The sequence below is a fragment of the Erinaceus europaeus genome, chromosome 12 (genome assembly GCF_950295315.1).
Source record: "Erinaceus europaeus chromosome 12, mEriEur2.1, whole genome shotgun sequence".
NCBI lineage: Eukaryota > Metazoa > Chordata > Mammalia > Eulipotyphla > Erinaceidae > Erinaceus > Erinaceus europaeus.
Genome location: NC_080173.1, coordinates 94,464,954 through 94,491,182, shown reverse-complemented (window position 1 = coordinate 94,491,182; position 26,229 = coordinate 94,464,954). Strand labels below are relative to the sequence as shown.

At 51.4% G+C, this 26,229-nt stretch overlaps 1 protein-coding gene across 1 annotated transcript; it reads left to right on the top strand.

Annotated features, from left to right (window-relative positions):
• ITIH1 (inter-alpha-trypsin inhibitor heavy chain 1) lies at positions 1–21,822 on the top strand. Its single transcript, XM_007519179.3, has 22 exons — positions 1–151; positions 400–420; positions 747–913; positions 1,253–1,357; positions 1,868–2,030; positions 2,575–2,688; positions 5,356–5,481; positions 5,568–5,684; positions 7,373–7,541; positions 7,666–7,791; positions 9,946–10,127; positions 10,376–10,561; positions 12,224–12,363; positions 14,743–14,897; positions 14,995–15,009; positions 15,603–15,623; positions 16,041–16,121; positions 16,215–16,328; positions 17,850–18,051; positions 19,165–19,337; positions 21,285–21,396; positions 21,552–21,822. Exons 1-22 carry the CDS (start codon positions 38–40, stop codon positions 21,679–21,681), a joined length of 2,733 nt encoding a protein of 910 aa, XP_007519241.1. The 5' UTR covers positions 1–37; the 3' UTR covers positions 21,682–21,822.
• The last annotated feature ends 4,407 nt before the right edge of the window (positions 21,823–26,229 follow it).

Here is a 26,229-nt window from a genome sequence, read left to right as displayed (position 1 = left end):
CTGAATGAAGCAATAAGGCCGAGACAGCCACGAGGTGATGGAAGGCTCCATGGGGCTCCGGGGGCTGCTGTGGGTATGTCTGGTGTCCCTCCTTGCCTTCCAGGCCATGCCCACTTGGGGCTCACCTCCAGGCAGGCCCAAAGACAGCAAGGTATGTGGGTGAATCATTGGGGTTGTGTATGTGTGTGTGTGTGTGTGGGGGGGGCAGAAATAGGCAACTGGGCTTAGGTGTGGCCTAGGAGGAATGCAAACTCAAGGGCACTTGCTCCAGCAGCTCCCACTGAAGAGGGGAGATCAAGGGCCAGAGGCCACAGTCTGCAACCTGTTTCTGCCCCCTAACCACTGAGCCCTGGTCCCCTGAGCAGCCACACTCACACACGTCTCTGCTTTCTTTTGCAGAAGCGACAGGCCGTGGACGCAGTGAGTGAAACTCTTGGCAAAGGGGTCTGTGATGGGGGCAAAAACTTCTGCCTTGTCTTCTCCCGTCCTTTAGGGTGTCCTCGCCCTGGGAAAAGGCGCCTCCCACCTGCTGGAAATGGGGTCTTTCTCACTCCACTCCACCGTGTGCCCCACTGCACCATCTCAGGCTAAGTCTAGACCAGCTCTTCTAGAGAGATCTGGTCTATTTGCAGGCACCTTGCCTCTGAGCTGGCTACTAAACCCCTATGTGGCACGGTGGCCTCTCACTGGCCCAGGGTCCCTCCCCACCTCTAGGCCACAGATCCCACCCATATGTCTCACTATAGACTGTCGATGACGTGGTTATCCGGAACTTGAGAGTCAGCTGCAAGGTCACTTCCCGCTTTGCTCACTATGTCATCACCAGCCAAGTGGTCAACAGTGCCAATGAAGCCAAAGAAGTGTCCTTCGACGTGGAGATCCCCAAGACAGCCTTCATCAGTGATTTTGCCGTGTGCGTGCCCTGCCCGAGCCCCGTGCCCACAAGTGCCCGTTCCCCAGGCCCAGTCCCGGGCTGTAGTCCAGAGACCACTTCCTCATTTCCCAGAGGGCCAGAGGCTGGCTCCATCTCTGAGAAGGGGAATCCCGTTAGGTTTGTCTCCAGCTCCCTTCTTAGAGTCCTGCCTGAAGTCTCTACAGTAGCTTTTGGCCGGCCCAGGCTGGCATGGGACACCCTCCCACATGTGCTCACCTCGACAGGGTGTTCTCAGGGTCTGAGCTGGGAGCAGCTCTGAGGTGAAGGACCTGTGTGGTCAGAGAGGCCACCTCTCCTGAGGCATCTCCCTCCCCGCAGCAAAGCAGATGGAATTACATTTCCCGGGGACATAAAGGATAAAGTGATTGCATGGAAGCAGTACCGGAAAGCGGCCATCTCAGGAGAGACTGCTGGTCTTGTCAGGTGAGTTCTGGTCCTTCTGGCCCAGTCTCCAGGACTCCCTTACCCCCCCACCCCCAACCAGGATGGAAGGATGGATCTGACACCTGAAACATGGCCTTGAAGGAAGAGCAGCCTCTGGTTGGGGAAAACTGAGCAAAAAATGCCCCCAGACCAAATGCTGGTATTAACTTGCCTGTTTTTCAGAGCCACCTTGGCACATTTAGGGGTCCATAATTGGACTCTGATCTTGCCCAGTCAGCTAAGGCAAGGGTGAAGGTTGAAGAAACCTAGGAGCAGAGAGACAGAGAGATAGCGATCCTGAGAGCCCTGTTCTAGCTGACCGTGGCCTACAGGTCACTTATCTTCTGTCTGTTTTTTTTTCTTCTTCCCTGCTTCACCACCTGTGAATCGACCACCCTGCAAGTGAGGAGCCGGGGGCCCGAACTGGGATCCTTGCGCCAGTCATTGAGCTTCACACCATGCGCACTTAGCCCCCATCTGTGTGTTACTGACATAGTATCCTATGTCCAGGGCCTCCGGGAGAACAATGGAGCAATTCACCATCCACATCATCCTCGCTCCCGGGAGCGAGGCCGTGTTCACCCTGACCTACGAGGAGGTGCTGAGACGCAACCTGATGCAGTACGACATTGTCATTCAAGTCAAGCCCAAGCAGCTGGTGCATAATTTTGAGGTAGAGCCCAGGTGGGGATTTGGCCTCAGGGACAGACCTCCTGTCCTCCTCTCTATCACCGTATGTACTCATGCCTCCTTGCACTGGCTGTGCAAACCCAGGCCTGAGGAAAGGGAGAAAGAGGCTAAGTCAGGGTGGCCTCCCATGGCGTGCTTGTGGGCGAGGAGCTCCCTGGATCCTCCACCCTCCCTCCCCCTCCCTCTCTGAGCTGCAGCTGCCTCATCTGTCAGTGTCCCCAGAGAGAGATATTAACTGTCCAGGTAGCTGTAAGCCTGAAAGCCTTGGACAATCCAAGGGGCCGTGATGATGGCTAGAACCACAGTGGTGGCTCAGCTGAGGGGCATGGGCACACGTACCTTTACTTGGTTGCTGTGTTTGGAGTGCCGACCACACACCGAACTGTGTGTGTGTGTTTTGGGGGGGGGGTTGGGGGGCTGTGTGGGCATTGCACACCGTAGCTGGCCGGGACTCAGGCTGGCTCTTGGCTGAGACTTGACGATGGCCCAACGGGAGCCTTGCTGCAGAAATTGCTTCAATGCCGCAGATCAACGTGGACATCTTTGAGCCTCAGGGGATCAGCAAGCTGGACGCCCGGGCCTCCTTCCTTCCCAAGGAAATGGCCACCCAATTCATCAAGAAGTCCTTCTCAGGGAAAAAGGTGTGTGGGATGATTTAGAGGAAGACATTTTCTGGGACCTCTCACCTGCCCAGATCCCTTCTGGAATGTTCACACACTTGACCCAGGAATCACACAGGGGCCACAGGCTTTCGGAGGGGTGACAGAGACAGGTGTTCTGTGGCTGGTAACCCAGGTCTCACACTCCTGGTTTTCAGAGCAACTTAGCAAAATGATCTGCGTACTGAGCTCGGGCCGGGCCGCCACTCCTGCTCCACCACACTGGGGCTGTGTGGTAGGGGGTGAGCTGCTAGCATGCTTGGACCTCAGCCTTTTCTTTGCCCATTTAGCATGGATGACAAAACACTCAGGGAAACAGAGGGCACAGAGCAAACCTTAGATCCTGTTGCAACTGAAGTTATAAGCTCCAGTGTTCTAGGAAACTTAAGTACCTTTGCAAAGGCCTTTGACCCACCCAACCACTTGTCACTTATTACCAAGTTGCAGGATCCCAGAAGTCCTGGCCCTCTCCTGGGTGGAGGAGTGTAGCACATGGATAGGTGGTGCTTGGCTACTGTCCTGCTTCTCCTTCATTAGGAAAAAAAAAATATATATATATATATAATATATATATATGTATATAATTTTTAAATTATCTTTATTTACTTATTGGCTAGAAACAATCAGAAATAGAGAAGAGGGAAGGAGGAGATAGAGAGGAAGAGAAATAAAGAGACACTCTCTTTGCTTCACCACTCTCAAAGCTTTCCCCCTGCAGGTGGGGACAGGGGGCTTCAGCCCCAGGTCCTTGCACATTGTAACATGTGCACTCAACCAGGTGTGCCACCATCAGGACCCCCCAATATATTTTAATTACCTTTTTATTTATTTATTATTGGATATAGACAGAGAAATTGAGAGTGGGAGAGGAGGTAGAAAGAGAGAGAGACCAAGAGACACCAGCAGCCCTCCTTCACCATTTGTGAAGCTTTCACCCTTCAGGGGGGCATCATGAGCCTGAACCTGGATCCTTATGCACTATGATGTGTATGCTAAACCAGATGCACCACTGCCTGGCCCCCCAAAATTTATTTTTTATGAAAGGAGGAGAGAGAGAAAGAGATTGGGAAAAAGAGAGAGAGAGAGAAAGAGAGCAAGCCAGAGCATCATTCAGGCACACAGAATGCTAGGGATCAAAGTTAGATCCCATGCTCAAAAGTCTAACTCAAAATTTAAAAAAAATGTATTTTCATTTATTATTTTCATTTTATTTTTTTGGTCATTTGTGTCACTGTCTCTCATTCATTCATTCATTCATTCATTCATTCATTCATCACTTTCCTCTGAAGTTCCATGAAATCCTGGAAAGGCAATGGTGTTTTTCCTTCTGATAACATGTTTGGAACTTTTTCTAGATGTATTTTTATTTATTACATATGAGAGTCATATGAGACAGTGAGGAGACAGATAGGTAGATAGATAGATAGATAGATTGATAGGTAGATAGATAGATAGATAGATAGATAGATAGATAGGCAGGTACATTTAGTTCCAGGTATAGACCCGGAACCCCAGGCATGAATCCCAGCACTCTATTATTTGAGCCATCTCTCCAGCCACAAAAATCCAACCTGCCACCCATAGCATCACCCTGCTTTTTCTTTTTTTCTTTTTTAAAGATTTTATTAATTTATTAATGAGAAAGGAGGAGAGAATAAAAGACCCAGACATCACTCTGGTACATGTGCTGCTGGGGATTGAACTCAGGATCTTATGCTTGAGAATCCAACACTTTATCCACTGCGCCACCTCCTGGACCAGCATCACCCTGCTTCTTAACTTATCCTCAGCAAAGCTAGGAGCCAGTCCTTTAGTCTCCACCTTTGGCAATGACTCCATAATCATTCATTAAGAAGAAATGACTCTTACGGTGTAGGAGATGTCTCCTTTGAAACAAAACACCTCACACTTGCTTCCCGTAGGGGCGCAAGGTATACGTCTTTGTCTTCCTTACACTTCTTCTCTCAATGTTTTCTGAGAACTTTTACTTTTATAGCATATCAGTGAAAAGAAAACTTTGGAAGAAAACATGGAGGCGTGTCGAGACAGTGTCATATAAAGGGCAAGCTTCACACGCTGTGATATCTCTCCACTCTCTCTCTCCATCTGTCTCTGTCTACAAAGAAAAAGAAATCTCAGGAGTTGGGCGGTAGCACAGCGGGTTAAGCGCAGGTGGCGTTAAGCACAAGGACCCTAAGAATCCTGGTTCAAGCCCCCAGTTCGAGCCCCCGGCTCCCCAAGTGCAGGGGAGTCGCTTCACAGGCGGTGAAGCAGGTCTGCAGGTGTCTGTCTTTCTTTCCCCTCTCTGTCTTCCCCATCTCTCTCTATTTCTCTCTGTCCTATCCAACAATGACAACATCAATTACAACAATAATAAAAAATGACAAGGGCAACAAAGGGGAAAATAAATAAAGAAAGAAAGAAAGAAAAGAAAAAGAAATCTCTATTAACCACTTCACAGCAGCTGGATGGGAATGGGCCTGTCAGACTCATTTCTCATTTCTTACAGGCCGTAAGACAGACAGACAGACAGACAGACACACACACACACACACACACACACACACACACACCCCTTATGTCGTTTTAGCAAACATCCTGTTTGCAGCTGCACAAAAAAGTAATATCGCTCTCCCTTCTTGGTTCCAGGGTCACGTGCTTTTCCGCCCCACCATGAGCCAGCAGCAATCCTGCCCCACCTGCTCTGCATCCTTGCTGAACGGGGACTTCAAAGTGACCTATGATGTCAATCGTGACAAGCCCTGTGACCTCCTGGTGAGCCCAGCACGTCTGCCCAGGCCTCAGAGGGGAGGGAGGTAGGGTGTGTATGGAGGGTCCTCACTCATTTCTTTGTGTTTCAGGTGGCCAATAACTACTTTGCTCAATTCTTCGCCCCCAAAAACTTGACAAATATGAACAAGAACCTGGTTTTTGTGATTGACATCAGCTCCTCCATGGAAGGGCAGAAAGTGAAGCAGGTACCCTGGGACTTTAGACAGCAGAGCCAGAAAGCTTCTTCAGTCCCATCACCCACTCCACACTGGTTTTGCTGCCTGTGTGGCCTCAGGAATTCTGCCCCTGGACAGAAATGCTGGTGGGGCTGAGCAGTGGTGCACCCAGTAAAGTGCACACATGACAGTGCACAAGGACCAGGTTCAAGTCCCCGGTCCCCACCTGTAGGGAGAAAGCTTCATAAGCGGTAAAGCAGTGTTGCAAGTGACTCTCTCCCTCCCTGTCTCCCTCCTTTCAATTTCTCTATCAAAAAGGGAAAAAAGGGATGCCAGGAGCAGTGGATTCACAGTGCAGGCACTGAGCCCCAGTGATAACCATCGTGGGAAATAGAAGAAGAAGAAGAAGAAGGAGGAGGAGGAGGAGGAGGAGGAGGAGGAGGAGGAGGGAGAGGAGGGGGAGAAGGAGGGGAAGTAGGAAGAGGAGGAGGAGGAGAAACAAAAGAGAAATGTTGGGAAATTGTGCAGATGTGGTTGAGTTAGGCAGGGCCCACAAACCATCCTGTGCTGGTATGGTCCTTCCCTTTATCTACATACCAATCTTCTGCTTTGTCTTATAAATGACTAAAGGTCTCCCCACCATGTTATCTCCTCAGGGTATTGCTAATTCCCACCAGCTAAAACCATAGCAACAGTAGCTAGGGACTTCCCAGTGTGCCTTTTTCTTTTCTCCAGCCCCTTTCCTAGCCACTTCCGGTTTTATCCCATAAAACCCACTTCTGTTCCTGGTTTCCCTCTCTCTTTTCTCTCCTGCATCCCGACCTGGAGAAGGGCTGGCGTGCAGAGCGGGAGGCAGCCATTGTGGTCTGGCGCCATGTGGCCTAACCCGCTGTGCTCACCCCTGACTCTGGCACGTACCCTTGTGAATAAAGAATTGTATTACCATGCCGCCACGAGTTCCTGGATGCTCTCTCCCGCCTGGGCTAGCATTGGAGAGCATCCAGGAACTTCCTATCCAGGAACCTAGTCCCTCTTACTATTTTCTTTTTTTCACAAAGCTACCTGCAAGCCTACGTGAGATGCAAGGTCAATTACTGGGAACTCTGCTTTCAACCATTTTTGTGTGGATAAAGGGAGCCACTTATTTGTTTTGCCTCCAGGGTTATTGCTGGAGCTCAGTGCCTGCACCATGAATTCACTGCTCCTGGAGGCCATTTTTTCCCTTTTGTTACCCTGGTTGTTTTTTTTTTTTTATCATTGTTGTGGTTATTATTATTGTTGTCAATGATGTTGTCATTGTTGGATAGGACAGAGAGAAATGGAGAGAGGAGGGGAAGACAGAGGGGGAGAGAAAGATAGCTGCAGACTTGCTTCACTGCCTGTGAGGCGACTCCCCTGCAGGTGGGGAGCCAGGGGCTCAAACCGGGATCCTTATGTCTGTTCCTGCACTTTGCACCACCTGCACTTAACCTGCTGTGTTACCACCTGACCCCCTGACTTTTCTTTAAAAAAATTTTTTTTAATTGATTTATTATTGGATAGAAACAGAGAGAAATTGAGAGGGATGGAGAAGATAGAGAGGGAAAGAGAGAGACAGAGAGACACTTTCCCCCTGCAGGTGGGGACAAGGGGCTTGAACCAGGGTCCTTGTGCACTGTGATGTGAGTGCTTAACCAGGTGTGCCACTGCCTGGCCCACTGACTGCTCTGTCTTTATAGACCAAGGAGGCACTCCTTAAGATCCTGGGAGATATGCGGCCGGGTGACTACTTCGACCTGGTCCTCTTCGGGTCTGCAGTGCAGGTGTGGAGGGGCTCGCTGGTGCAAGCGTCTGCAGCCAACTTACAAGCAGCCCAGGATTTTGTGCGGCACTTCTCCCTGGCTGGAGGTGAGGACTGGGGGACTCTGGCCACCTGGGTGCCTTGCTTTTGACCCTCTCTCTCCCCGGCCCCCCAGGTGAGGGCCGACCTAGGTCTGTCCTCTCTCCTATGGCTCTGCTTTCTCCGTTGCAGCCACAAACCTGAATGGAGGTTTGCTTCGGGGAATCGAGATCTTGAACAATGCTCAGCGCAGCCTGCCGGAACTCAAAGACAATGCCCCGATTCTCATCATGCTGACCGATGGGGAGCCTACGGAGGGTAAGTCTGAGGGCTACTTTGGGAGGTGGTAAGCACTTTGTTACCCCAAACATGCACATTAAGTTTAGAAACCCAACCTGGGGACCTGTGATCAGGGGACATGAAGATATGAGGACACTGTGGCAAGGCAGAATGGCTCTAGGCAAAGTAAAACACACATCTAGGGGAGTTGGGTGGTAGCGCAGCGGGTTAAGCACAGGCGGCACAAAGCGCAAGGACCGGTGTAAGGATCCTGGTTCGGATCCCCCGGCTCCCCACCTGCAGGGGAGTCGCTTCACAGGTGGTGAAGCAGGTCTGCAGGTGTCTGTCTTTCTCTCCCCCTCTCTGTCTTCCCCTCCTCTCTCCATTCTCTCTGTCCTATCCAACAACAACGACATCGATAACAGCAATGATAACTACAACAATAAAAAAACAAACAAGGGCAACAAAAAGGTATAAATAAATAAATATTTAAAAAAACACATCTAGAAGACAGTTCAGATTGTAAAGTCAGCAGGGGTTTGGGACTGGGCAGTGGTGTACCTGCTTAAAGGCACATAATATATATATATATATATCACATAATACAAAGTACAAGGACTGGCACAAAGATCTGGGTTCAAGCTCCCAGGTCCCCACCTGCAGGGGGAATGCTTCACAAGTGATGAAACAGGTCTGCATGTGTCTTTAGTACTCTCTCCCTCCCTCTCTCTCCCCATCTCTCTCAATTTCTCTCTGTCCTATCTAATAAGATGAAAAAAAAAAGGTCACCAGGAACAGTGGATTTGTAGTGCCAGCACTGAGCCTCAATAATAACCCTGGAGGCAAAAAAAGTTCACAGAGCCTCCAAGATGTGTTTCTGTCCTGAGTAGAGAGCTGGAGGACATTTATGAATGAAACAGAGTTATCCTGAAGCCAGGCAGATGTGCAAGTTTCCTAGGCAGAGATGAATGAATGAACTCTGCTCAGAGCCTACTGTGTGCCCAGCGCAGGACCTGGGCCCAAGAAAAGCTTACGAAGAGGACAGAAAACATCTCTGGCCTCAAGTAACACAGGGTCCACTGGGGGCAGCAGACCCCAAAGCTGACACTGTTGTGCCAGAAGACTGCAGGACCATAGCCAATGGTGCCTGGCACAGGGAGGTCCCAGAAGGCTTCCTGAAGGGGGTGATCCCCGAGCTCAGTCTGGAATGAGCAGAGGAGAACCAGAAAGGGACTCCAGGCAGAGAGGGCAGCTTGAGTAAAAAAAAAAAAAAAAAAAAAAAGTGCATGGGGCCAGGTGGTGGCACGCCCGGTTACATGTACATAGTATGACGTGCAAGGATCTGGGTTCAAGCCCCCACTCCCCATCTGCAGGGTGGATATTTCATGAGAGGCAAAGCAGGTCTGCAGGTGTCCCTTGTTCTCTCCCCCTTTCTATCTCCGCCCCCCATCAATTTCTCTCTGTCCTATATCCTATCTAATAAAATGGAAAAACTGAGGGTCGGGCAGTAGCGCAGCGGGTTAAGCGCACATGGTGCAAAGCACAAGGGCCAGTGTAAGAATCCAGGTTGGAGCCCCGGCTCCCCACCTGCAGTCACTTCACAGGCGGTGAAGCAGGTCTGCAAGTGTCTGTCTTTCTCTCCCCCCTCTGCTACTCCCCATCTCTCGATTTCTCTCAGTCCTATCCAACAACCACAACAGCAACAACAACAACAACAATAACAACAACAACAACAACAACAAGGCAACAACAAAAAGAAAAGGAATAATGACCTCCAGGAGCAGTGGATTTTTAGTGCCAGCACGAAGCCCCAGGAATAACCCTGGAGGCAAAAAAAAAAAAAAAAAAAAAAGGAAAGGAAAAGAAAGAAATGTGTGCACAGTGCTGGGGTTTGCCTGGGTGCTTCAGACCTGTGCAAAATAGGTAAAGCAAGGGCAGAGGAGGCCTTCTGGACCTACTAAACTAGGGCGGTTTGGAGCAGACTCAGACTCCCATCTGCGTGTGATTAAGCCTTGAGAGGTTGGTGGAGAGCAGTGTTGCAGTAACACGGGGCAGCCAGCAGGGGCGTTGCTGCCTGGGGACAGATGGTTGGCCAAGAGAGGCCTGTTTTGGGAGTACAATCCAAAGACCCTCTCACGGCCGGCCCTGCCTGTGGGGTCACTTGTGTGTGTGTGTGGGTGTGTGTGGCCACAGGGGTGACAGACCGTCCCCAAATCCTCAAGAACGTCCGCGACGCCATCCGGGGCCAGTTTCCACTCTACAACCTGGGCTTCGGCTACAATGTGGACTTCAGCTTCCTGAATGTCATGTCCATGGAGAACAACGGACGGGCCAAGAGGATCTTCGAGGACCACGATGCCACCCAGCAGCTGCAGGTCTCTTCTGCCCTCCAGCCCCGAGCCCCGTGCCCCGCCAGCGGAACCCCACGGCTAGGGAAGCAGAGAACACACTGGCTTGGGGTTCTGTTACTTGTGCGACCTCACGCCTGCCATTGTACCTGTGTGGGTCGGTGATCCCTTCTACAAAACGGGGATCCTGACACCCCCACTCTGAGTGGCTTAGATGACCTCTACTTGTTTCCAGGCTGCAGCCGACACCCCCCTCCTCCTCTTCACTCCTGCAGGGCTTCTACAGCCAGGTAGCCAACCCCCTGCTGACGGACGTGGAGCTGCACTACCCACCAGACTCCGTCTTGGCTGTGACCCAGAACCGCCACAAGCAATACTACGAGGGCTCAGAGATCACGGTGGCCGGACGCATCGCCGACAACAAACTTAGCAGCTTCAAGGCTGACGTGCTGGCCCGTGGGGTAAAGGGTGGGCTACAGAGGGTGGAGAGGCCAGGCGACACCCATGCTCACTCCTGGGACCCTCTCTTCCCCTGGAGTGGGGTCCCCCACCCCTGTAGCATATCTCAGAGCATGCTGGGACAGAACAAGCAGCTTTTTTTTTTTAAAAAAAAATTATTTATTTATTTTCCCTGTTGTTGCCCTTGTTGTGTTTTTATTGTTGTAGTTATTATTGTTGTTGTTACTGATGTCATTGTTCTTGGATAGGACATAGAGAAATGGAGAGAGGAGGGGAAGACAGAGAGGGGGAGAGAAAGACACCTGCAGACCTGCTTCACCGCTTGTGAAGTGACTCCCCTGCAGGTGGGGAGCCGGGGCTCGAACCGGGATCCTTACGCCGGTCCTTGCGCTTTGCGCTGCCTGTGCTTAACCCGCTGCGCTACTGTCTGACTCCCTAACTTTTTTTTTTTTTAATTAATGAGAAAGGAGGAGAGAGAAAGAACCACATGTCACTCCGGTACACGTGCGGCCGGAGATTGAACTCGGGACCTTATGCTTGAAAATCCAATGGGACCACTAGAACCAGCAGTCTTGAGTAGCTGTGACTCCCTGACCTAGACAGAAGCACCTGCTAGCCCTCACAGCCCCTCAGCCCCCCAGCTGAGAAAGCAAGGGCCATTTGACAGCCATTTCCCAAATGTCACATAGGCTTGCGAGGTCTGGACCCACGGCCGCGGGTCCTAAGATTAATCCAGGCAATGTGGATGAAGGTTGAGAATTCAGACTCTGGGGACCCTGAGTCCTCCCTGGCCCACTGAGTGACCATGAGGCAATGGGCTTGGCACTCCAGACCCCAATTTCCATCGCTGTGCTATGGGGTGGCACTGCTGCAGGACTATGTGGCATGAACGGGCCAATCCGGCAATCCACTTAGTCAGAGCCTGGCTGGCGGGAAGCCTGAGCCTTGGGAACCGGTGCCTCTCAAGAGAAGACACGGTGGGGTCCTTTGGCCCGTTGACGGAGGGGCAGCCCCTCCACATGTTGGGAACGTAATTTAAGCAGCTGGGCGGGGGAGTGGGGGGAGTTTGTCAGCAACACTAGTGTCGTCCCCTGGGACCCCCAAGGACTGGCCAGCATGGCTCACAAAGGCCGCTCAGCAAGATTTGTGGAGTGAAATGATGGGTGAGGTTAAGAACAGCTTGGGGAGGGTTGGGTGGTGGTGCAGTGGGTTAAGCACAGATAGAGTTAAGCACAAGGACCGGCATAAGGACCCCGGTTCGAGCCCCCGGCTCCCCACCTGCAGGGGAGTTGCTTCACAGGTGATGAAGCAGGTCTGCAGGTGTCTGTCTTTCTCTCCCCCTCTCTGTCTTCCCCTCCTCTCTCCATTTCTCTCTGTCCTAGCCAACAACAATGGCAATAATAATAACCACAATGAGGCTACAACAACAAGGGCAATGAAAGGGGGGGGGGAATGGCCTCCAGGAGCGGTGGATTCATGGTGCAGGCACTGAGCCCAGCAATAACCCTGGAGGGGAAAAAAAAAAAGAACAGCTGGGAGCAGGGAGGGCTAAGAGGAGAGCTGTGGAGACCAGCCTGCCGCCTCCGAGCCCTCAGAGACTAAGGCATCAGTCAGCATTGCTTTCCTCCCAAGACAGTCTGTCTCTCCATCACCCCCCCCCCCAGGATGGTCAAGAATTCAAGACCACCTGCCTGGTAGATGAAGAAGAGATGAAGAAACTTCTCCGAGAGCGGGGCCACATGCTGGAGAACCACGTTGAGCGCCTCTGGGCCTACCTCACCATCCAGGAGCTGCTGGCCAAGCGGTATGATCCAGCGGCTGCCTGGGTGGGTGTTATCTACCCCAGAGACACCCCTGCCCCTGGGCCTTTATTATTTAATTTAATTTTTTTTTTAAGAATTTATTTAATAATGAGAAAGATAGGAGGAGAGAGAAAGAACCAGACATCACTCTGGTACATGTGCTGCCAGGGATTGAACTTGGGACCTCATGCTTGAGAATCCAATGCTTTATCTCCTGTGCCACCTCCCAGACCGTGCCCCTGGGCCTTTAGATGGACAAGGTAGATAGACAGGGAACAGCTCTGGGCCTTAGAGGTTACATGCAGCTCAGATTTATTATTATTATTATTATTATTTATATTTATTTATTTATTTTTCCTTTTGTTGCCCTTGTTGTTTTTTTATTGCTGCTGTAGTTATTGTTGTTATTGATGTCGTTGTTGTTAGGACAGAGAGAAATGGAGAGAGGAGGGGGAGACGGAGAGGGGAAGAGAAAGATAGACACCTGCAGACCTGCTTCACCGCCTGTGAAGGGACTTCCCTGCAGGTGGGGGGCTGGGGGCTCGAACCGGGATCCTTACGCAGGTCCTTGTGCTTTGCACCACATGCGTTTAACCCGCTGCTCTACCCCCAGACTCCCAAGATATTCTCTCTCTCTCTCTCTCTCTCCATTATATATATATATATATATATATATATATATATATATATATATATATCACCAGAATTATCACTAGGGACTAGGAATCTTTATGATTCTTGATTCCAGTATTCTCAGCGGCTGATTTCTTTTTTTTCTGCCTCCAGGGCTATCGCTGGGGCTTGGTCCCTGCACTACAAGTCCACTGCTCCTGGAGGCCGTTCCCCTCCCATTTTTGTTGTCCTTGTTATTGCTATTGCTGATGTTAGATAGGACAGAGAGAAATCGAGAGAGGAAAAGAAGACAGAGGGGGAGAGAGAGAGTCCCCATGGCTCGGGCTCTCTGCACGGCCTTGCAGATCCGCTTCACTGCTTGTAAAGTGACTCCCTTGCAGGTGGGGAGCCAGGGGCTCGAACAGCCATTTTTACAACAGTCCGTGTGCTTCACGCACCACCCAGCCCCTTCAGCAGCTGCTTGCATCTTTTTTGATAGATAGTGAGAGACAGAGAGAGCTAGAGAGGGAGAAGGGGACCGGGTGGTGGTGCACCTGGTTGAGTGCACATGTTACAGTGCTCAAGGATGCATGTCTGAGCCCCCGGACGCCACCTGCAGGGGGAAACTTTGCGAGTGGTGAAGCCAGGCTGCAGGTGTCTCTCTGCCTCTCTCCCTCTCTATCACCTCTTCCCTCTTGATTTCTGGCTGTCTCTAGCCAATCAATCAATCCATCCATCAATATAACACACAAAAGAGAGAGGCTCAGAGAGAAAGAGCCACTCCAGAACCACCCTATTACTTGTGAAGCTTCTCCCGTGTAGATGTCCCCATTGTGGGGGCCAGGGGCTCGAACTCAGCCCTTGTGTATAGTGATGCGTCACACAGGCCCAGTTTATGACCTTGCTTTGCCCACTGAGTTAGTATCAATCAGTCAGAAACGTGGATGGGGCTCCTGGAGCACAGGGCAGTCCACGTCTTACCCCACTGAGCTACTGCTCTAAGTCTTCACTGCGGGACGCCGGGTTCAAGCACATTCACTCACTTCTCAGACCTCACAGGTTATGAGCTGCTCAGAGAGGTTAGGTCAGGTGTCTAGGACCTCACAATTATTCAATTCTGTATCTATACTTAAAAAAAAATTTTTTTTTTAATATTTATTTTCCTTTTTGTTGCCCTTGTTGTTTTATCATTGTAGTGGTTATTGTTGTTCTTGATGTCCTCGTTGTTGGATAGCACAGAGAGAAATGGAGAGAGGAGGGGGAGACAGAGAGGGGGAGAGAAAGACAGACACCTGCAGACCTGCTTCACCGCCTGGGAAGCGACTCCCCTGCAGGTGGGGAGCCGGGGGCTCCAACCGGGATCCTTACGCCGGTCCTTGTGCTTTGTGCCACGTGCGCTTAACCCGCTGAGCTACCGCCCAACTCCCCCCTTTCTTTTTTAAGATTTATTTATTTATGAGGAAGAGAGAGGAGAGAACCCAAGCATCACTGGTGTGATGTGATGCCAGGAAAGAACTCAGGGCCCCTGGACTAGGCAGAGTGCTATGCCTTATCCTTTGTGCCACCTTCTGAGCCAAATTCTGTGTTTTGAGACACTTCCCAGGTCTTCTCAGTGGGTGGCCTTTAAATCACAAGGTCCTTGAAGACAGTCACTGCACGGGGCACTGCCAGGGCTTTCGATGTGTTTGTTGAGTGAGTGAGTGAGTGAGTGAATGAGTGAGCAGGCGAAAGGATGAGCAGTGAGCATTGTAGGCCATGTCTGCTTGCAGCATGAAGCTGGATGGGGAACAGAGAGACGACATCTCTGCAGAGGCCTTGAAAATGTCACTGGCCTATCAGTTCGTGACCCCACTGACCTCCATGACCATCAGGGGCATGAAGGATGAGGAGGGCCTAGAGCCTGTCATCGACAAGCCCCTGGAAGGTAGGACCTTGCGCGGGGGAGGCCGTGGGCCTGGGCAGGCGCCTGAGGCCAGTGTCCTCCTGGACTTTAATTCTCTCCTCCTTTCTCTCCCTTCCAGATTCTTATCCTCTGGGTGAGTGTTTATACTGTGTTTCTTCCTTTCTTTTTTACTTGACAGAATAGAGAAATTGAGACACCTACAGCACTGTTTCACCATTGGTGAAGCTTCTGCACTGCAGGGAGGGGCTAAGGGCTTGAACCCAGATCCTTTTGCTTGGTAACATGTGTGCTTAACCAGATGTGCCATGACCCAGCCCCTAGATGGTGTTGGTTTTTGAGAGGGGCTTTCAGTGGCTGGGCAGGTGGCCTGTGCTTAGGCCAACGGCAACACAGCCACCCCCATGGCTCCCCACGCCCCTCTTCATTGTCCTTCCTGTCCCCAGATGCCCTTGTTCACTTTATCACAAAGTAACTGCTGCCTCCCCAATGCATGAGGATCCCCTGGACAGCCTGATCCCTGTCCCCCTCCCAGCACCCCACTGGGCTCCCTCAGGGCCCTTCTTGAAAGTGTGTATTCCAGGAGGTTGGGACTCCTGGGGAGGCCGGGTCCCCAGGAGCAAGAGCAGACCAGGCCTGACTGGCCTCTAGGCGTGAGGGCACTAGGGGGGGTGAGGTACAGCTATGAGGATGGTGAGGGTGATGCCATGTTGTTGCCGTCCTCTACAGAATTCCAGGGACCCAGAAAGAGTAAGTAGCAGCCTCCCTGACTGCCCATCTCTCCCTGGACTCCACACACTGCGTCGCTGGAGTTCCTAGGCAAAGGCCCCAGGTCATCATGCCCGTCTGCCTGCTGAGGAAATGGAGCCCATGCCTGGTTTCTGTTGCCCGAGCTCTCTGCACAGCCTCCACAGCTCCCCTGACAGGGGCCTGGCCTGGCCTTCTCCCCCCCACGCCCCCCAGCCCTGCCTTCCCTGTGGAAGGAAACAGAGAGGGAACTTCACACTGGGCTGGGCCAAACTTTTGTTTCTGTATCTTGAAAGACCTCCAGGGCTCTTCTGTCCTGTGATCCTGTGGCCATGCGCCAGTCCACCTGGGGAGTGGGGATGGGCGGTGGGCAGAAATGGCTGCCCTCCTTCCAAATGACAGCTCTCTCTTGTCTGTCAGCATTCATGCTGTCTGCCTCTCATCCCACTCCCACCGACCCTAGCCGCATTGACAAGAAGTTGACAGGCCAAGTGACGTATGGTGAGTGGTGAATGGGAGAGTCCCCCCATGTGGTTGAACTTTTGACCAATCTCCCTGATGCCCAATCTAATAACCTCCCCATTACATCCGCAGTGGACACTGATCCCCACTTCATCATCCACGTGCCCCAGAAAGACGATGCCCTCTGCTTCAATATCAATGAGGAACCTGGTGTGGTCTTGAGTCTGGTGCAGGATCTCGTCACAGGTACACGTGACCTCACGCCCTCAGCTGGTCAGATGCATTGGGCCTTGATGCTGTGTCCCCCCACTCCTCACCCCTGGCCCTATAACTCACCTGCCTTCTTTCCCTTCCAGCCACTGTCCAGGTCAATGCGGGACCTGCTTACTGGCTGTGGCCTGTGAAGACACACTTAGAAGGGGCCCGCGCTCCATTTAACACTGCCCTTTCATTGTCTTGAGTTCTTCTCTTCTTTTTTAAATTTACATATTTATTCATTGAACAGAGAGAGTTCAAGAGAGAAGGGGGAGGTAGAGAGAAAAAGGAATGGGGGCCGGCTGGTGGCCCACCTGGTTAAATGCACATAGTACTAAGTGTAAAGACTTGAACAAAGTTCAAGGGTTCAAGGCCTCCCTCCCCCGCCACCTGCAGGGGGGATGCTTCGTAATCAGTGAAGCAGGTCTGCAGGTGTCTGTCTATCTCTCTTCCTCTCTATCTCCCCTTCCTCTCTCAATTTCTCTGTCCTATCCAATAAAATGGAAAAACTGGCCACCAGGAGCAGTGAATTTGTAGTGTAGGCACCAAGCCCCAGCAATAACCCTGGAAGAAGAAAGAGGGGGAGAGAGAGAGAGAAAAGAGAGTGAGAGAGAAAGAGACCTCTCTGCTTCACCACTTGTGAGGTTTCCCTTCACAGGTGGGGGCTGGGGGCTTGAACCTGGGTACTCATGCATCATAGCCTGTACAGTCAGTGGGGTGTACCAATGCTCAGTTGTGTCTTGAAATTCTTAACAACTTTTGAAAACAAGAGGTCTCTCATTTTCATGTGTCCTTTTATTATTTTCCTTGTTTTACTAGAGCACTGCTTCACTCTGGCTTATGGTGTTATGGGGGATTGAACCTGGGACTATGGAACCTCAGGCATGAGAGTCTCTTTGAATAACCATGATGCTATCTACCTTTATCCGATACTGCGAGGTCTGTCAGTGCCCAGAGCTAACGGCTGAGCAGTTTGTATGGCAGGAAGGGGAGGAAGGAGAGAGAGGTGGAGAGAGGGAGATAGTTCTGTGTGCAGCCTGGACCAGTCCAGAAGTCGCCCCTCTGGTGGTGAGACCCACAGGGACAGCACAACATGGGTGGAGAGTAAAGGTCTCCCAGAAAGACATGGATAGGGAGTCAGGTGGTAGAGCAGCAGGTTAAGTGCACATGGTGCAAAGTGCAAGGACCGGCATAAGGATCCTGGTTCTAGCCCCCGGCTCCCCACCTGCAGGGGAGTCGCTTCACAAGTGGTGAAGCAGGTCTGCAGGTGTCTGTCTTTCTTTCTCCCTCTCTGCCTTCGCCTCCTCTCTCCATTTCTCTCTGTCCTAGCTAACAACGATGACATCAATAGCAACAACAATAACTACGACAACAATAAAAACAAGGGCAACAAAGGGGAGAATAAAAATAAATATAAAAAATTAAAAAAAAAGAAAGACATGGATAGAGGCAGGGAGTGGGAGGTCTGGTGAGCAGACCCCTCCCTGACTCCATGGCCTCACTCCCCTGCAGGTTTCTTTGTGAATGGTCAGCTGATTAGCAGTCGGTCCTGGAGCCCAGGGCAGCCAGAGAGCACGTACTTCGGGAGACTGGGGATTGCAAACCCTATAACAGGCTTTCAGCTGGAAGTTACTCCTCAGAACATTACGCTGAACCCCAGCTCTAGAGGGCTTGTGTTCTCCTGGAGAGACCAGGCTTCGCTGCGGCAGGATGGGTAACTGGGCTGTGCGGGGCCTGGGAGGGTAGGTGCGGTGACCCCCAAGGCATGAAGTCCTGAAGCCATCTCCACCGGGCCCGTGTCTCCCGAGTGGTACCACGTGTGGGCTTTGCGTGGGCTGGGCAGACACATCCGACCCCGTGTCCCTCAGTCTCCGGATTCCACTTCTGCCAAACAGAGCGACTCATAGGCCCCACACAAAGGCCATCTCTTCCTTGAAGCCTTCCTTGCCTCCTCTTCCACCACAGCTCTCTGTGTGTCTCTTCAGCACCTGTTTAGTGTGCTTTGTCTCATGTCGATTGATTTCTTCCTGCCTTTCTTCATATAACAAGCTTGGCTGAGGCCAAGAGCTGGGTAAGAGGCAACAGAGCGAGAGGAGGAAGCGGACAGAGTAGAGTCCAGTGTGGGAGACACAGAAGATATGTGAGAGAGTCTGCCGGGCTAGTGTCTAGAGAGAGAAGAGACCAGGAACTCGTGGTGGAGCGGGAATGCAAATCTTTATTCATGTGGACGTCCCAGAGTTGGGTGTGAGCACAGCAGGTTTAGGCCACGTGGAGCTAGCAAAATGGCCGCCTCCCACTATGCTCACCAGCCCTTCTCCAGGTCGGGTCTTGGAAGAGAAAGAGAGAGAGAGAGAGCAAAACCAGGAACATCAGCGGGTTTTATAGAGTAAAAATGGAAGTGGCAAGTTGGGACAGAATTGGCTAGGGAAGAGGGTGGAGAAAAGAAAAAGGCATTCTGGGAACTTCCTTAGTTGCGATTGTTGTAGTTTTAGCTGGCTGGCAGGAATTAGCAGTACCCTGAGGGGATAACATGGTGGTGGAGGAGTCATTTTTAAAACAAGGCAGGATATGGATATGTAAATAATAACACTCGCAGGGAAATACGGTGGTTTGTGGGTCCTGCCTAACTCAACCACATCTGCACAATTTCCCAACAAGAGTCGAAGGACACAGAGTCCAGTATCAGACAGGCTGAGGTCTAAGTCCTAACTCTACCCCTTAGCAGCTGTGGGACTGAGGGTGGGGGTTGTAAGAGCTGGGTCCGGAGAGCAGAGCTGCTGAGAGGAAGACATTGCCACACTCACCTCAGAGCATGCTGGCCCTGCAGGGTGGTGGTGACCATCAACAGGAAGAGGAACCTGGTGGTGTCCGTGGAGGACGGGGGCATCTTCGAGGTCGTCCTGCACCGGGTGTGGAAGGGGAATGCCACCCACCAGGGCTTCCTGGGCTTCTATGTGCTAGACAGTCACCGGATGTCAGCGCAGACACACGGGCTGCTGGGTATGCAGTGGGCAGAGCAGGGAGGGGGCCTAGGGAGGGCCTGGGGATCAGTGGCTTCTTTGTGGCCAGCTTTGCAGCTGAGCAGTAGGGGAGGACCCTTCCACTGTGGCCTTCAAGGCCGGGGAGATAGCATAGTGACTGTGTAAAAAGAACTTTGTGTCTGAGGATCCAGAGTCCCAGGTTTAATTCCCCACACCACCAGAAACCAGAGCTGAGCAGTGCTCTGGTAAAGAAAAGCAAATGAGGGGCCGGGTGGTGGCGCACCTGGTTGAGCGCACATGTTACAATGCTCAAGGACCCAGGTTTGAGTCCCCGGTCCCCAACTGCAGGGGGAAAGCTTCACAAGCGGTGAAGCCGTGTTGCAGGTGTCTCTCTCTGTCTCTTTCTCCCTGTCACCCCCTTCCCTCTCAATTTCTGGTTGTCACTCTCCAATAAATCAATAAAGATAATTAAAAAAATTAAAAAAGGAAAAGTAAATGAAATAATAAGTAAATAAATGATAAAGCCAAGGCAAACAACTCCAAAGAGGGGTTGTCCTGGTGAGGATCTCATGCCTCAAAAACTCTGCAGTCTTGTGGTCTGGGAGGTGGTGCAGTGGATAAAAACACTGGATTCTCAACCATGAGGTCCTGAGTTCGATCCCTGGTAGCACATGTATCAGAGTGATGGCTGGTTCTTTCTCTCCCATCTTTCTCATGAATAAATAAATAAATAAATAAATTCATAAAAAAAAAAAAAAACCTGCAGTTTAACATGCAGTGAAACAACATCTCAAGTGAGCCTGGGAGCGGTTCAGTCAACAAACAGAAAACTCTGGCAGGCTCCCAGGGCCCTCCTGAGTGGACAGATTATTGGTCACACTGCTAGTTTTTTCAGCCTCCCTTTGGACCGCACTTGCCAGGGGGCACCTTCTTCCCAAGCCTTTATCTCTTTTTAAAAAAATATTTTGGGGGTCGGGTGGTAGCGCAGACAGTTAAGCCCATGTGGCACGAAACACAAGGACCAGTGTAAGGATCCCGGTTCGAGCCCCGGGCTCCCCACCTGCAGTGGAGTCGCTTCACAGGCGGTGAAGCAGGTCTGAAGGTGTCTATCTTTCTCTCCTCCTCTCTGTCTCCCCTCCTCTCACGATTTCTCTCTGTCCTATCCAACAACAACAACATCAATAACAACAATAATAATAACCACTACAATGATAAAACAACAAGGGCAACAAAAGGGAAAAAATAGCCTCCAGGAGCAGTGGATTTGTGGTGCAGACACTGAGCCCCAGTGATAACCCTGGAGGCAAAAAAAATATGTATGTATGTATTTATTTATTGAATAGAGACAGAGAGAAATTGAGAGGGGATGGGGGGATAGAGAAGGAGAGAGACAGAGAGACACCTGCAGCCCTGCTTCACCACTCCTGAAGCTTCCCCCTGCAGGTGGGGACCAGGCGCTTGAACCTGGGTCCGTGCGTACTGTATTGTCAGTGCTTAACCAGTTGTGCCACCACCTGCCCCCCCCCCCATCCTTTCTCTCTGGCTAGACTCCTTTGGATTTGTTCAAAGGCAGGAGGCACAACCATCTGACTCTCTACCTGCTTCTCTGTAGCAGGTGAACTAATGTGAATAACACTGCTGATAAAGAACAGTGAGGCCCTTGGCGGGGGGTGGTTTGAACAGCTCTCATTGTCCAGTGAACACGGACTGAGAGCCAAGCAGGGCCCCCAGGTGGTAACCACTGCCCCCACGTGCCTGCCTGCCTTCCTTCCTTCCTTCCTTCCTTCCTTCCTTCCTTCCTTCCTTCCTTCCTTCCTTCCTTTCTTTACCAGAACACTGCTCCTCAGCCCTGGCTTATGTTGGTACGGGGGTTTGAACCTGGGGCTTTGGAGCCTTAGGCAAGAGAGTCTCTTTGCATAACCATTATGCTGTCTCCCCTCCTGCCCACCCCTCCCTGCCTTTCCAGGACAGTTCTTCCATCCCTTTGACTATGAAGTCTCCAACATCCACCCAGGCTCCGACCCCACGAAGCCAGATGCCACCATGCTGGTGAAGAACCACCGACTGACGGTCACCAGGTGGGTGGCCTGCTCTTTCAGAGTTGTGTCCTTGGCGTCCCCACCGTTGGTCCAGGCCCCACTCCAGGAGTCATATGAGTGGGTGGGCTTCCTGATGGGAACGCAAATCTGTTGGGTCCAAAAAAAGAGAGCCCAGTTAACTTGTCTTTCCCCAGGGGCTTACAAAAGGACTACAGCAAGGACCCCAGGCACGGGGCTGAGGTGACCTGCTGGTTCGTCCACAACAATGGCGCTGGGCTGATAGATGGTGTTCACACGGATTATATCGTCCCTGACATCTTCTGAGCTCTCCCAGTGCTACACTCGTCCTCCTTGGGGTCCATTGGCGGAGGGGAAGGATAGCGTCTTGATCTGCTGCCTAGGCCACACCTCCTTGATCTCCGTGTAAAACATCCATGACTTCCATTAAACAGAGGCTGTGTCCAATCTGGGACTAGCTGATTTGGAGGGGTGGGGGGAAGTCTGGCAGAGGGGACAATGTCTTGGGTGGCAACCCCAACATGCTGCCCTGACTCAGCTGGGCCAAAGGATTAGAGTGGACCCAGAGAGAAGAAGCAGGTCAGAGCCAGAAGGGAGACCACGCTTCCTGTGCCCCCTCCCTCCCTCCTGACCCCTGGCCCCATGCCCTTTGGGTAGTCACATGTCCCTGGTATGGTTTCCTTCACAGCTACAGGGACCAAAGGACTCTGGAAGTCAATAGTCAATGACCAACAGGGGTTACAGCTGACCCAGTGCTTTCTGCAGTGTGTTGCTATTTTTCAGTACCTCTGTTGAATGAATTGAATATATGTTCCCAGCAGCCTTGGTGGGTTGTTTCACCATTTCCGTTCACAGCAGAGGAGACAGGTTCAACTGTTTGTCCAAAATCACTCGTAGATTACAGAGCTCACGCGTAGATTACAGAGCTAGGATTTGGACCGTGCCATCTGGTCTCAGCACCACTTAGCTTCTCCCCATGCTGGATGACCAAAGCCGGCTGGGATTGGGTTCAAGATATTAAAGAATCACTTAAAGGTTGTTTTTCCTCTCCTTTTGTTGCCCTTGTTGTTTTATGGTTGTTGTAGTTATTATGGGTGTTATTATTGATGTTGTCGTTGTTGGGTAGGACAGAGAGAAATGGAGAGAGGAAGGGAAGACAGTGAGGGGGAGAGAAAGACAGACACCTGCAGACCTGCTTCACCGCCTGTGAAGCGACTCTCCTGCAGGTGGGGAGCCGGGGGCTTTAACCCGGATCCTTATGCCAGTCCTTGCGCTTTGCGTCACGTGCGCTTAATCCGATGCGCTACCGCCCGACTTCCTAAAGAGTCACTTAAAACACACATATGAAAGAGACCTGTGATCTTGGGGTCCTGAAGAAGTCTTTCCAGGAGCTGGCAGCTCTGCCCCATGGACCAGAAGATCCACTTCTTCCCTGGGGCATTGCAGCCTCTAACAGCTGGGATGATGTCTCTCAAAGACAGAGGCAACCTCTGTCCAAAGGCTGTGTTTGTTGGGGGCCAGGACCAACATCCATGGGTTCCTCACACTATCGCTTGGGATTAACCCCTTGGCTTTACCTCAAGACCCGGTTAAGATGGACCCTCATGGGGGCTGGGCAGTAGCGCAGCGGGTTAAGCAGTGAAACAGGTCTGCAGGTGTCTATCTCCCCCCCCCCCCCCGTCTTTTTGTCTCTGTCCTATCCAATGACAACAACAGCTATAACAACAATAACAGCTACAACAAGGGAAACAAAATGGAGAAAAATGGCCTCCAGGGGCAGTGGATTTGTAGTGCAGGCAGCGAGTCCCATCGATAATCCTGGAGGCAAACAAACAAACAAATAAAAACCCAGCTCATTTGCATAGTGTGTTTGCTGTGCTGTGTGCACCACCCAGGCTCAAACCCAGTCCCACACCACTGGCACATTAGAAAAGCTACGGGCCTATGGTATCTCTGTCTCTATCTCTCTGTCTGTCTGTCTGTCTCCTATCTGGAAAAAAAAAATCAACCTGGAACAGTGAAGCCCCAGTAATCACTAAACAAACAAATGAAATGCAGCCTCTCACAGTGCAGGAAGTAAGCCTAAATGTTGTGTTCCCACTGGCCTTTCAGGTAACAGTTGCTAGACTTCTAGCCCCTCCTATCCAAAGAGTTTCTGCTTTTTCTCTACTGCTCAGATGATTTCTCCCTAGAAATAGGGCCCACGATGTCCCAGACCAATCACACAAATGCAGCTCCAAGCCTATGGAACACACAGCTCCCAGCAGGTGGGGGTAGGGTGGCGGGGTGGGAGTGGGGAGAAGGCAAACACACTCAGTGTCCTGAGCTTCCCCAGGAGGGGCCCTGAGCTCTCAGATGCTGGCTCAACCCAAGTAACACCCTGTCCAATCCAGACTCCATTTTCCTTTCCTGGAGAATCGAAATGGAATAAACCTGAAGGTCAATTAAGTTCCACCTAACTCTAAATCGTGTACAATAACACCAACCCTGGGCCCCTTCAAGATCCCAACTGTCCTTTTAGAGTTGCTTGAGCAACTTGAAAATTCCTGCTTCAGTTGTCCCACAGAGGCTGGGAGGTGGCGCACCCGGTAAGAGCACACGTATTTCAGTGCACAAGGACGCCCTTTGAGTCCTGGGTCCCCACCTGCAGAGGGGACATTTCATGAGCTGTGCAGCGAGTCACTCCCTCCCTTCCTCCCTCCTCCTCCTGTTCTCTGCCTCCTCCTTCACTCTCAGTTTCTGTCTGTTCCAACAAACAAACAAACAAACAAACAAACAAATAAAATGTATTTTTTGAAGTTGCCCCACAAAACTCCCAAGTATTTGGGGCTAAAAGAATAAGGGGCCTTGACAAGAGAGGTTGAGGGGGGCCAGGTGGTGGCACACCTGGTTAAGTTTTCACATTAAAATGAGCAAGGACCCGGTTCAAGTCCCTGGTCCCCACCTGCAGGGGGAAAGCATCACCAGTGGTAAAGCAGGGTTGCAGGTGTCTCTGTCTCTCTTACTCTCTATCTCTCAATCTGTTTCTATCCAATAATAATAAATAAAATTATAAGAAAAACAAAAGCAGGCAGGGGTAGATAGCATAATAGCTATGCAAAGAGACTCTCATGCTTGAGGCTCCAAAGTCCCAAGTTCAATCCCCTGCACCACCATAAGCCAGGGCAGAGCAGTGCTCTGGTTAAAATTTAAAATAAGGGAGTCGGGTGTTAGTGCAGCGGGTTAAGCGCACTAACAAAGCGCAAGGACTGGCATAAGGATCCTGGTTCAAGCCCCGGGCTCCCCAACTGCAGGGGAATCACTTCACAGGCGGTGAAGCAGGTCTGCAGGTGTCTGTCTTTCTCTCCCCCTTTGTCTTCCCCTCCTCTCTCCATTTCTCTGTCCTGTCCAGCAACAACGACATCAGTAACAATAACTACAACAATAAAACAAGGGCAACAGAAAGGGAATCAATCAATCAATCAATCAATATAAAAAAAGAAGGAAGAAAAACAAAGGAAGACAAAAACAAAAGAGGCTGAGGAGGCTCAGCTGGGGCAGGTAGCCTCAGGATCCGAGAAGGGATCTCAGGTCAGTGTTAGGAGGACAACTGTTCTGCTCCAGTCTCAGAATGTTCAGTGTCACGAGTCGGGCGGTGGCGCAGCGGGTTAAGCGCAGGTGGCACCAAGCACAAGGACCGGCGTAAGGATCCCAGTTCGAGCCCCCGGCTCCCCACCTGCAGGGGAGTCGCTTCACAGGCAGTGAAGCAGGTCTGCAGGTGTCTGTCTTTCTCTCCCCCTCTCTGTCTTCCCCTCCTCTCTCCATTTCTCTCTGTCCTATCCAACAACGACAACATCAACAACAATAAAAAAGGGGGGCAACATAAAGGAAATAAACAAATTAAAAAAAAAAAGTCCAGTGTCGGACCATACATGCCGACAGTGACCTCACAGCTGATGTGCCCATGGATATAAGAGGAATTGTAAACTAGACTGTATGACTCTGAGGTGGGGCTTCTCTGTCTCCACATGTCTGAGTTTCACCGCCTGCTGAATTTGGTCTGTCCACCCTGAGCCAGTGCTCATCGGAAGCGGGGTTTGGTATAGGGTTCTGAAGACCCATGGGGGTACAGGCACAGTCCAGTCTGGCTCAGGCGCAGTGGCAGCCTCCACAGCTATGTCTACTAGGGCGCCATCTTGTTGCTGACGTGGCAGCCCTCAGCCATTGCTTCTTCAGCTCCTGCCACTTCCAGTCACTAATTCAATCTGTCCTTGTGGCTCCTGATGCCTCTTGACTTCCACTCTGCCTTCTCACTGTTTCTCTGCTCCTAACAGTCAGCTCTCTCTGCCTGCCTCCTCTCGACAGCTTGGAGTCAGATGTGGGACTATCAGCCAAGGCCTTGCTAGAGGCTGCAAGTCTGCTACCAGGGCTCATGTGTGTCATCAGTTCCATTTTGGAGGCCAAGTGGGAAGGTCACTGGGTCACTGCCCAGCAGAGTGTGGGTATGACAGGTACATGCAGCCACCCCAAAAGATGTGAGGGCTGGCAGGACCTTGGCTTGGCCTAGGAGATGCCAACCCCCAAGAAGAGGGGACCAGCTCCTGCCTCTGAAGCAGCCATTGTTCTGAACTCAGAACTCCAGCCTCCGTGGACATTGTTAGGACAATGACTCTCCAAGAAGCTGGGGGCAGTGAGGCTCCTGTCCAGGCCCTGGAAACACAGAGATGAGTACGGCCTGGTCTGGCCTGGACTTCTGGGAGCTGAACCTTAGAGGGGCAACAAACCCAAGCCCACAGACCTCACCATAAGGGATCTGTAAGCAGGTCCTCATGGATCCTGGAGCCTGGAGCTTGGAGCAGGGCATGTGTGGCCAGT

Coding starts and splice junctions, on each gene's coding strand:
- ITIH1 (XM_007519179.3), top strand. CDS start 38: ATGGAAGGCTCCATGGGGCTCCGGGGGCTGCTGTGGGTATGTCTGGTG. Junction 16,122..16,214: donor GACAGGCCAAGTGACGTATG/GTGAGTGGTGAA, acceptor TTACATCCGCAG/TGGACACTGATCCCCACTTC. Junction 18,052..19,164: donor GCTTCGCTGCGGCAGGATGG/GTAACTGGGCTG, acceptor CTGGCCCTGCAG/GGTGGTGGTGACCATCAACA.